The following is a 12157-nucleotide window of genomic DNA, read 5'->3' on the forward strand; positions in this document are numbered from 1 at the left end:
AGTGGACAGGGGAGGCAAGGAAAGTGGTCAGGCAGCAGCATTCAGGTAAATTCTCAATAAGTGAATAAATGGATGAATGGAGAAATTCCCAGAGGAGCTAGGGAAGGGCACTTTAGGAGAGGACATGGTAAAGATAGGGTCTCTGGTGTGAGAAGATGTTGATCTGACATGGGGATGGGAACACAGCAGTGCATCATAACGCTCTATTTGCAACACTAAAAACGTTCATTCGTTTCTTCATTCAAGGCTTCGGATGTGTGGAACTTTACTAGCAAATAAGATGTCACTATGGAGACTAAGACAGCTAAGTGCAGACAGACGGATATGAGTGCTACCAGATGGACTGTTTGCTAAAAGAGGCATCAGAAAGCTGGGGTGTGTGTGTTGTATGTGGGGGTGTGGGAGAGTACCATCACTCGCCACAAAGATGAGCAGGTGGCACCTGTCAGGCCAGACAGCCATCATACGGTGATGGTGTGAATAATACACAGGTAGAACAAGACAAGACTCTTGAGTGCTGACATTTGTCTAAGACACAGTGGCAGCCTGAAATCACAGATGCTCCTGAACACAGACGGACCGGAAATCGGTGTCTGAGCAACCTGGCAGAGGCCCGGGCCAAGGTTCAGCCCAGACCTTCAGGGTCTGGAGAAGCCCAGGCTCTCTCACTGCCTTGGGGCTTGGCCACAGAGCCAGGCCATCCTAATGAAAACCAGGCTGTGTCTGGCCTCAGGGAAAAAAAAATTGTCATGGATTTTTGGAAAATGTATTTAACGAAGGAAATGCACATTGTACAGGAAGTGTTTAGTCTTAATGCGGAGAGAGGGGTGCTTGTTAACCCTCCGGTTTGCGGGTCACACTTAGTAGCTCTGGCCTAAGTGGTTTGCTGGTGGTGAACCCAAAGGAAGAGGAGCGTGAGGAAACTGTTAAACGGCAAATGAAATCAGCGCGGCCATACAGTGTTCATCTGGGGAGAATGAATAGAGTGCTGGGACTGATGTCTAGCGCCTTATTTATGAACCAGAAAAAGGGTGGTAAGGATTCACAGAGGGGTAGAACCCAAAGACACAACACACACACACACACACAGTACATTTGCTCCGTGTAGAGAACTACACCTTCACACACACACACACACACACACACACACACACACACACACACACACACACACACACCACCTTTGCTCCAACCAAAACATGTAGAGAAACATACACACACATACATACACACACACACACACACACACACACAGCCTTCGCTCCAACCAGAACATCTAGAGAACTGCTGGTTTTTTTAGAACTCCCAGCACAGTGGGGCGCTGAGAGTTGAGGGAATACCGAATCTGTATAGGATAGTAGCCTGGAAAGGCCCAAAGAAAACGGCAGTAAAACCATCTGTCCTCGCAGTTTGCCTCTCGGCTGCATAAGCACTGTTGATGTTTTGAAGCAAATAACCCCTCATTGCGGAGGCCGCCATGTGCCGTGCGATGCTGTGAGCATGAGAGCTGTTTTTGTCTCTTGGCTCCTACCATCTTCACGGCAGGAGCACTTCCTTCCTTCAAGCTATGACAGCCAGACTCTGCCAGATGTCTCCTGAAAGCAAAATCCCTCCTACTCGGGAATCAACTAGTTGATAAAGTCGACTTGGAAAAGGTTAACAATGGAATATTGTTGAAATCTTCCAAACTTGTGAAGTATGGTGGGCTACAGAAAATTGTTTCTCAGCTCTCTTAACTTCTTGCATTGCAAAGCTGTCTTAAAGCACAGTGTAAATTTTCTTAGTGAATTAAGATTTTTTTCCCTTCTAAGTGGTGAGTGTTGATACGTGGCTGCATCCTGCCGAATTTCAGGGTACTGTTGGAGAATTCTTAACTGAATTGTTTCGTGAGAGGAGAGCCATGTGTTGTTACAACACAGTTCTCAGTTCAGCGTAGGGAAGAATTTTGGCTTTAGGCATAGAACAGTATTTTTTCCTCTTCCTTCTTTTTCACATTTGACAGCCAAAATTCTGAACAGTTTAAATGGGCAAAAATGGAATTAAGTGGAAGGTTTCGTTCAATTCTATTTAATCCAGGATGTAAGTTTTAAATGTCCATTGCTGTTTCTCTGCTATTTCTGTTGCCCTTGGCTTTTCTCTAATAGATTTCATTTTTTCTCTTCTTTCCTTCCTTCCATCCTTCCTTCCTTTCTTTTTTTCCCCTTGCCCTTCCAGGAAACATTGCACATTCTTTTACAATTGACCCCATCTTGGGCGCCATAAAAACTGCCAGAGAATTGGATCGAAGTAACCGAGTGGACTATGATTTAATGGTCAAAGCTACAGATAAAGGCGACCCACCGATGAGTGAAGTGGCGTCTGTGCATATCACCGTCACCGTCGCCGATAACGCCTCCCCCAAGTTCACATCCCGAGAGTACTCTGTTGAAATTAGCGAAGCCATCAGGATTGGGAGTTTTGTTGGAATGGTCTCTGCTCGCAGTCAGTCTTCAGTGATGTATGAAATAAAAGATGGAAACACAGGCGACACGTTTGATATTAACCCCCATTCTGGGAGCATCCTCACTCAGAAGGCCTTGGATTTTGAAATGCGGCCCATTTACACATTGACGGTGCAAGGGACCAACATGGCTGGCCTGTCCACCAATACAACTGTTGTCGTGCACGTACAGGATGAGAACGACAACCCTCCAGTTTTTACCCAGGCGGAATATTCTGGATTCATCAGCGAGTCAGCCTCCGTCAACAGCGTGGTCCTAACAGACAGCAACGTTCCACTAGTCGTTCGAGCAGCCGATGCTGATAGGGAGTCCAATGCGCTGCTTGTTTACCAAATTGTTGAGCCATCTGTGCACAACTACTTTGCTATTGATGCCACAACCGGTGCTATTCATACCGTGCTGAGTCTGGACTATGAAGAGACACATGTTTTTCACTTTACCGTACAAGTGCACGACATGGGGACTCCACGGCTGTTCGCCGAGCATGCAGCTAATGTGACTATACGTGTAATTGACATCAACGACTGCCCTCCTGTCTTCTCTAAGCCTTTGTATGAAGCATCTCTTTTATTGCCAACGTACAAAGGAGTAAAGGTCATCACGGTGAACGCCACGGATGCCGATTCCAGGGCGTTCTCACAGTTAATATACTCTATCACTGAAGGCAACATTGGGGAGAAGTTCTCAATGGACTACAAGACAGGCACCATAACGATACAGAACACAACTCTGTTACGAAGCCGCTATGAGCTCACGGTCCGAGCGTCTGACGGCAGATTTGCAAGCACGGCTTCTGTGAAGATTAACGTGAAAGAGAGCAAAGAGAGCCCACTCAAGTTTACCCAGGATTTCTACTCTGCCATCGTGAAAGAGAACACCACAGAAACCAAAACGTTAGCTGTCATTACTGCTATCGGGAACCCGATCAACGAGCCTCTGTTTTACCACATCCTCAACCCAGATCGCAGATTTAAAATCAGCCACACTTCAGGCGTGTTGTCGACCACTGGGGTACCATTCGATCGTGAGCAACAGGAGACGTTCGATGTGGTGGTAGAGGTGACCAAGGAGCACGAGCCATCAGCAGTGGCTCACGTTGTGGTGAAAGTCACCGTTGAAGACCAAAATGACAACGCGCCGGTGTTTGTCAATCTTCCTTATTATGCTGTGGTGAAGGTGGACGCTGCAGTGGGCCACGTCATCCGCCACGTCACCGCCATTGACAGAGACAGTGGCCAAAACGGCGAGGTGCACTACTACCTTAAGGAGCATCACGACCACTTTCAGATCGGACCCTCTGGTGACATTTCCCTGAAAAAGCAGTTTGAGTATAACACCTTAAATAAAGAATACCTCGTCGCGGTGGTCGCGAAGGACGGCGGAAGCCCAGCTTTCTCTGCAGAAGTTCTGGTTCCGATCACCGTCGTGAACAAAGCCATGCCTGTGTTTGAAAAGGCTTTCTACAGCGCAGAAATCCCAGAGGACGTCCAGATGCACAGCCCCGTGGTCCATGTCCAAGCCAACAGCCCAGAAGGGCTGAAAGTGTTCTACAGCATCACGGATGGGGACCCTTTCAGTCAGTTTACCATCAACTTCAACACCGGGGTGATAAACGTCATAGCACCGCTGGATTTTGAGTCCCACCCAGCCTATAAGCTGAGCGTAAGGGCCACCGACTCCCTGACTGGCGCTCACGCCGAAGTGTTTGTGGACATCATAGTGGAGGACGTGAACGATAACCCTCCCGTGTTCGGGCAGCAGTCCTACACCACAACCCTGTCTGAGGCATCTGTGATCGGAACGCCCGTCCTTCAGGTTAGAGCAACAGACTCTGATTCGGAACTGAATAGAGGGATTTCCTACCAGATGTTTGGGAATCACAGCCAAAGTCATGATCATTTTCACATAGACAGTAGCACTGGGCTCATTTCACTAGCGAGAGCTCTGGATTATGAACAGTTCCAGCAGCACAAGATTTTTGTAAGGGCTGTGGATGGAGGGATGCCCCCGTTGAGCAGTGATGTGATTGTCACTGTTGATGTCACCGACCTCAATGATAACCCGCCTCAGTTTCAACAGCAGATTTACGAAGCCAAAATTAGTGAGCACGCTGCGCACGGGCATTTTGTGATGTGTGTCAAAGCCTGTGACGCAGATAGTTCAGACCGAGACAAGTTAGAATATTCCATTCTGTCTGGCAACGATCATAAAAGCTTCATCATCGACAGTGAAACGGGGATCATCACGCTCGCCAACCTGCGCCGCCACCCCTTGAAGCCGTTCTATAGTCTCAACGTCTCGGTGTCTGATGGGGTTTTCCGGAGCTCAGCTCAGGTCCGTGTAACTGTGATGGGGGGCAACTTGCACAGTCCTGTTTTCCTTCAGAATGAATACGAAGTGGAGCTAGCCGAAAACGCTCCCTTGCATACCCTGGTGGTCCAAGTGAAGGCAACGGATAGAGATTCTGGTATTTACAGTCACATAACTTACCACATTGTAAATGACTTTGCCAAAGACAGGTTTTATGTGAACGACAGAGGGCAGATTTTCACTTTGGAAAAACTTGACCGAGAGACCCCAGCAGAAAAAGTAGTCCCAATCCGATTAATGGCTAAGGACGCTGGAGGAAAAGTTGCTTTCTGTACTGTAAATGTCATTCTTACAGATGACAATGATAACGCACCACAGTTTCGCTCAACCAAGTATGAAGTGAACATTGGCTCCAGCGCTGCCAAAGGGACTTCAGTCCTTAAAGTCTTTGCAAATGATGCTGATGAGGGGTCAAATGCCGATGTCACCTATGCCATCGAGGCCGATTCTGAAAGCGTCAAGGAGAATTTGGAAATCAACAAACTCACTGGCCTAATTACTACAAAGGAAAGCTTAATTGGCTTAGAGAACGAATTCTTCACTTTCTTCGTCAGAGCTGTGGATAATGGGTCCCCTCCCAAAGAATCTGTTGTTCCTGTCTATATTAAAATACTTCCACCGGAAATGCAGCTTCCAAGGTTTTCAGAGCCCTTTTATACCTATGCCATTTCAGAAGACATGCCTATTGGAACAGAAATTGACCTCATCCGGGTCGAGCATAGCGGGAACGTCCTGTACACCCTTGTCAAAGGCAATACTCCTGAAAGTAATAGAGATGAGTTCTTTGTGATTGACAGGCAGAGTGGGAGACTGAAACTGGAGAAGAGTCTTGACCATGAGACCACTAAGTGGTATCAGTTTTCCATCCTGGCCAGGTGCACTCTGGATGACTATGAGGTGGTGGTGTCTATAGATGTTAGCATCCAGGTGAAAGATGCAAATGATAACAGCCCAGTTTTGGAGTCCAGTCCATATGAGGCATTTATTGTTGAAAACCTGCCAGGAGGAAGTAGAGTCATCCAGATTAGGGCATCTGACCTAGACTCGGGAGCCAATGGCCAAGTCATGTACAGTCTGGATCAATTGCAAGGTGCAGACATCCTTGAATCTTTTGCCATCAACATGGAAACAGGCTGGATTACAACCCTCAAAGAGCTTGACCATGAAGAAAAAGCCAGTTACCAGATTAGAGTGGTTGCGTCGGATCACGGCGACAAGATTCAACTCTCCTCTACAGCCGTTGTGGATGTTACTGTCACTGACGTCAATGACAGCCCGCCACGATTCACAGCCGAGATTTACAAAGGGACTGTGAGTGAGGACGACCCTCCGGGTGGTGTGATCGCCATCTTAAGTACCACTGATGGCGACTCTGAAGAGATTAACAGACAAGTGACTTACTTCATAACAGGTAAGACGCTCAGGGTGAGTGGTTTCAGTATACAACAAACCCGTACTATATGGAATATACTAGGTACAGATTTATGAGTTTGGGGAGATAAGCATGTCTAAAATTAGTAGAAATAACATGTATGCTGAATTTCAAGGTCTTTAAGCAAAGCTGTTTTGACCAGGACTCCTATGATTTATTCTGTTGAACTTGACAGTTAGTAAACATGATCTAAAGGAAGTAAGTAAAGGTTTATTGCAAGCTGCATTTGATAGTCTTTATCCCGTACTTGAGTAGACATGTTACCGCGGCTTTGTTATTATAACAAGAGAAGCTAATATGTAGTAATATGTGTAGCACACATATTCCCAGCTCGAAGGACGCTGAAGTGGGAGGAGCCTGTAATTAGAAGCCAGCCTGGTCTGCAGTCCAGACTAGGATACGAAAACCACAGCATCAGAAACACAAGAAAAGGTAATAGGTAGCAAATGTAATCATACTTTAAGTAGTCTCGATACCTTTTAAACTGTAATTGATAAACATTCTTGAAGGGGCGATATGAGCTAATGCAAGACAGGTTAAAGTATATAAACGCAGGTTTATTTGGAAGCAGCTCTTGGACACCATGCAGGGGGAAGGAGAGATGGAGGGAGGGGGCATGCAGAGAGAGAAGAGGAGAGATGAAATGCAGGAGGAGAGGGAGCAAGAGAAGAGAAGAGAGGGGGGGGGAACCATGATGTCTGGATTATATAGCGGAGGGGGAGGGGAAGCCCAGGGATGCTGGGAGAAGTTTAACAACCTTGCCATATATTTCTTTGTCTACCTTCTTTTTCCCTCGTGCTTGTTTAATTCACTTTTCTAATTCAGCAACTTTGGCTGTCATTAACTTAACTTACTAGGAGGAGATGCTTTGGGACAGTTTGCTGTGGAAAATATACAGAACGAGTGGAAGGTGTACGTGAAGAAGCCTCTCGACAGGGAGCAGAAGGACAGTTACCTTCTGACCATCACAGCAACCGATGGGACCTTCTCTTCCAAAGCTAGAGTTGAAGTGAAAGTTCTCGACGCCAACGACAACAGCCCTGTTTGTGAGAAGGTAAGTGTGTTTCCCTTAGGATTGTATAAGCCTGCATCTCCTTAGCCTTTCCGTGGGACAGCCTTTGAGCTGTTCTGATTCCTGCAAGTTTAGTCTTGTAGTTGCTAATTGCTCAGGTGGGGGAGAGTCACATGGGCAGGACTCGAGAAAGCGTCAAGGTGACTTGGGGCATGCTAAGTTGGTCACAAACTTTGGTCTAAAATACTATAAAACACAGGCCTCTTACAGTGGTGTCTGTCTCAAAAAAAAGAAAACCAAAAAACAAAAACCAAAAATGCTTTCTAATCTTTTTCTGATGATAATCTCTTCATTTGAGGACACAGTTGTTTGGGGGGGGGCAGAGAAACATCTGTACAGTAGTTTCCCCTGCACAGCACACGCATGCCCCAGCAAACCATTTCGAGGCATTGGTTGTTCACACCAGAGAAACCAAGCCAGTGGAATGACTTCTGCTGTGGCTGGGCTCAGTTTAACCTGGGGCATGGAACTCTAGCAAGAGGGATGGCTGGAGCTGGTTGATGAAAAGCTACCCAGCCACAGAGCCTGCCTTAGCTCTCAGATGGTAGCACTCTATGACCAGAAGTAGAAATGGAGAGAGAGACTGGGAGTGTGAGGAGTGAGGGCAAGCGGTGGGGATGCCAACTTTGCTTGCCAGCCAGTAGGGGCCTGTGTTAGCAGTCAAAGGATTCAGGCAGAGTGATGAACGCCTGGTATTCCAGTGCATTCGGTCGAGGTAGGGAAATCACCACATGGTCTCAGAGAGGTGAACAAACAAATCATTGTCAGGGGAACTGGGACTTCTGAGGGATAAGTGCTTAATCTAACGTGTCTATTTTTGAATGACAGTATTTGATGACAGTGATAGAATGTGTATCTCTTTTTATATATTTTATATGTATCTATATAAATCATTTGTTTTATATGTTTATAATGCATATATTTTCTATATGCATACAATATATATTAACCTTAACCAATTCATATTTTTAAAAATATCATACCACTCTACCTTAGGTAATACTGTAGTTGAAAACACAACTATAGCCACTTGAAATAATCATTGTTATGAAACACCCAGTTTTGTAAACCCTAAAATACATTTTCCCTGTGTTAAGCCCATATTAGAGAGTAAACGAAACGGAAGCATAATCTCTTTCCCATATGTTCTATTTATGGCATGGCTAATGTGATAATTGGAACTGGAACCAAGTGTCTAGCTGTGTGAGGATTTAGGTACATATGAAGAAAGAGGAAGCCAGGCAGGGTAGCCGACATGCCTGAGCCTTAGCTATTTCCTGTTTTTTGATTTTTTTTTTTTTTTTTTTTTTTAACCTCCCTCATCCCATGAAGAACATTTTTAACTGGAGGTATTTGATTTTTGTGTGATGAACAGTTGGCCGTACATAGCAAATATCTGCACTTCAAATTAAGTAAATATAATGTAAAAGCTATATATTTCCTCTAGTTTCTAGATACATTTGGGCGACTACTTAACAGTTTTCTCATAAGAATTTCAATTAAGTACGAAACGGCTCAACAGCACATCATATTTTGTATCCCGCGATTTAAGTGTTGGGCCAGACTCCTGGATGTGGGGTTGGTGCCTGTTATAAGGCTCTTCCTTGTTCTCACATCTGTTTCATGAGAACAAGCATTTTAAAAGCTCCTTGAGTATTAACCTCAGTCATTTCCCACGTTTTCCGTGGCCAAAGCGGGATGATGTCTTTTCCATCATATATTCCCCGCCGACAGTCACTGCTGACCTTGAATGCTTCTGTGGTAACGGTGTTTTTTAACGTCTTGTAGACTCTCTATTCCGATACTGTTCCTGAAGACGCCCTTCCTGGGAAGCTGATCATGCAGGTCTCTGCCACAGACGCAGACATCCGGTCCAACGCTGAGATCACTTACACTTTATTTGGTTCAGGTGCAGAAAAGTTCAAACTGAATCCAGACACAGGTAAGTGCGGAATTTGGGGCTAATCTAATTGTATATTTCCTATATGTGGGTGAGATGGGATCCTGTACAAAACTGGAAATCACATTTTCTTTTTTTCTTTTTTTTTCCTCTTAAATTTTATTCTGATGCTTTGGAAATGACATCTTAGAAATCCAAGCGGCAACTTAATGTGTAAAGTCGAGATGAGGTAAAGGCAAGCAGCGAGTCTGTTTGGACTTTACGATTTATAAGTTACTCGGGTTCTTTGAAAGAAATACCATGCTGTGTCTGAAAGTTTGAGCTTTACTTTTAATAGTATGTTTCTTAAATTTGTAATTTGTCATTTTCTATAATGAAAAGAATCCATATTTTCTTCATCTTTAAACTTGAACTGGTAAGTTGTTGATATTATTTTTCTCTAAATGAGAATTGCGGTTCAGATTTTGTAGTTGTAGGAGAAATAAAAAAGATCATGGATAATCATGGATCATATACCCTAAATCTCCAGCCTCATTCGTTTCTGTTTGTTTCTAGGTGAATTGAGGACCTTAGCCCTCCTTGACCGTGAGGAGCAAACAGTTTATAATCTTCTAGTCAAGGCCACGGATGGTGGGGGTAGATCCTGTGAAGCAACCGTTGTGCTCACGTTGGAAGACGTCAATGATAATGCCCCAGAATTCACTGCAGATCCGTACACCATCACCGTGTTTGAAAACACCGAGCCTGGGACACTCTTGACCAGAGTGCAGGCCACCGATGCAGATGCAGGTACCCTGAGTCAAGGAGGTGCTCTGCACTTGGGGCATGCAAGAAGCCTTTGGGGATCCCCTGGTAGAACACACCCCAGTGCAGTGTGTTTGACCTCTTCTTTTCCTTGAGCACGTGATGGAGCTCAGCATTGTTGTAATCATAACTAAGTCATTTCTCTTTTTTGTTTAAAGTCTTGGCAGTTACATGCAGTGAATTTCCCGCTGCAGCCAAGCTGTAGCATGTCTAAGTTGTGGCCACTGACTTCATTAAAGGATCCCCACCCCCACCCGGTGCTGGGGCTTGAACATGTAGCTTACACACATGCTTGGCTGACATTTTGCCAACTTCATGAGGCGGTTTTCTTGTAAATAAGTCAGTAGTGCTGTGAAATAGCCACAGCAGCACAGGAGCGTAACGAGCAAGTGCTCTTATTGTTCGAGCTTTATAAATTTTCAAAAATATTTGCAGAGATGATTATGCACTCAAACATTCTGATAATGGAGTTCAAACTACCTTCTTGACTCATTAATATTGAAGACTTTTTAAAAGTCACATTTTAAACAGTTCTTTGTCACTGAAGGTAAGTGACAAGTAGTTTCATTTTAGTAAGTCTTATAGATTCTGGCAGAGAGGGGATAGGTGCTCAAGAGACTTCCTTCCTAGCTCAGGTGTTTTTTTTTTAAATATATTTTATTAATTTATTCTTGTTACATCTCAATGGTTATCCCATCCCTTGCATCCTCCCATTCCTCCCTCCCTCCCATTTTCCCCTTACTTCCCCTCCGCTATGACTGTGACTGAGGGGGATCTCCTCCCCCTGTATATGCTCATAGGGTATCAAGTCTCTTCTTGGTAGCCTGCTATCCTTCCTCTGAGTGCCACCAGGCCTCCCCCCCCCCCCCCCCAGGGGACATGGTCAAATACGAGGCACCAGAGTTCGTGTGAAAGTCAGACCCCACTCTCCACTCAACTGTGGAGAATGCCCTGTCCATTGCCTAGATCTGGGTAGGGGTTCAAAGTTTACTGCACCTTGACTAGTGCCATAGTTTGAGCAGGACCCCTGGGCCCAGATCCTCCCGTCATAATTGGAAAGTTATGGCTTCTGTAGGAGGGAGAACCAGTTTTCTTTAAGGATGTGGCCCCTGGTTGGTCACCTATACTGGGGCCAGTGGCCCCATATCCATGAGTAAAAGGCAGCACAAATTGGGCTTGGTGAGTTATTTTTTAAAAAAGAAAAAGCGACCTAGGAGGAGCTACGAGAAGTGGGGATAAATATTATCAAAATATATACTGTGTATATACCAAGTTCTCAAAGAAGTATTAAAGATATTACATTTAAAAATGTAGTCTTAAGTCAAAGAGCCCAAAAGTCAGACATCTATGGAATTATATTTCATGTCCCCAACTTTGTAATTTGTAATTCATCTATATAAAAGTCTTTGAGTTATAGCTGGTTGCCCTTTATCATTTAAAAACGCCCAGCATTTTTTAATTTCTCGCTATGAAACTTGATAGGATTTCATGTTTTGACAGGTTTGAATCAAAAGATTTCCTACTCCCTGACTGACTCCGCCGACGGGCAGTTCTCCATTAACGAACAGTCTGGAATCATCCAACTGGAAAAGCATTTGGACAGAGAACTACAGGCAGTGTATACTCTCACTTTGAAAGCAGTGGACCATGGGTTGCCAAGGAAATTGACAGCTACTGGCACAGTGGTCGTATCCGTTTTGGATATAAATGACAACCCGCCCGTGTTTGAGTACCGTGAATATGGCGCCACCGTGTCTGAGGACATCCTCATCGGGACCGAAGTTCTCCAGGTGTATGCAGCAAGTCGGGATATCGAAGCCAACGCCGAAATCACCTACTCAATCATAAGTGGAAACGAACATGGAAAATTCAGCATAGATTCTAAGACAGGTAACCTTCCCTGTAAAGGAGGAAGCCCTCATTCCACACTGAGAGGGCTGGTTCGTTCTGTTGTGCACGTCCCTCGATGCAAAGTGATGGACCCCATGTGGTCAGTGAGAACTCAGGTTACCTTTCTGTTGCTTAAGGTGGCATTGAAACAGTTTGGGAACCTCTGCACTCTTAATTCTACATGGTAC

The 12157-nt window shown here is 45.0% G+C and overlaps 1 protein-coding gene across 1 annotated transcript in view; it reads left to right on the forward strand.

Annotated features, from left to right (window-relative positions):
• Fat1 (FAT atypical cadherin 1) overlaps positions 1–12157 on the forward strand; it is a 105275-nt gene that overhangs the window by 72760 nt on the left and 20358 nt on the right. The window contains exons 9-13 of the mRNA XM_051169780.1: positions 2215–6282; positions 7161–7357; positions 9164–9317; positions 9831–10064; positions 11580–11969. Coding sequence (XP_051025737.1) covers positions 2215–6282; positions 7161–7357; positions 9164–9317; positions 9831–10064; positions 11580–11969 — 5043 coding nt within the window. The remainder of the gene's footprint in view (positions 1–2214; positions 6283–7160; positions 7358–9163; positions 9318–9830; positions 10065–11579; positions 11970–12157) is intronic.

This window comes from Acomys russatus, chromosome 27, assembly GCF_903995435.1.
Source record: "Acomys russatus chromosome 27, mAcoRus1.1, whole genome shotgun sequence".
NCBI lineage: Eukaryota > Metazoa > Chordata > Mammalia > Rodentia > Muridae > Acomys > Acomys russatus.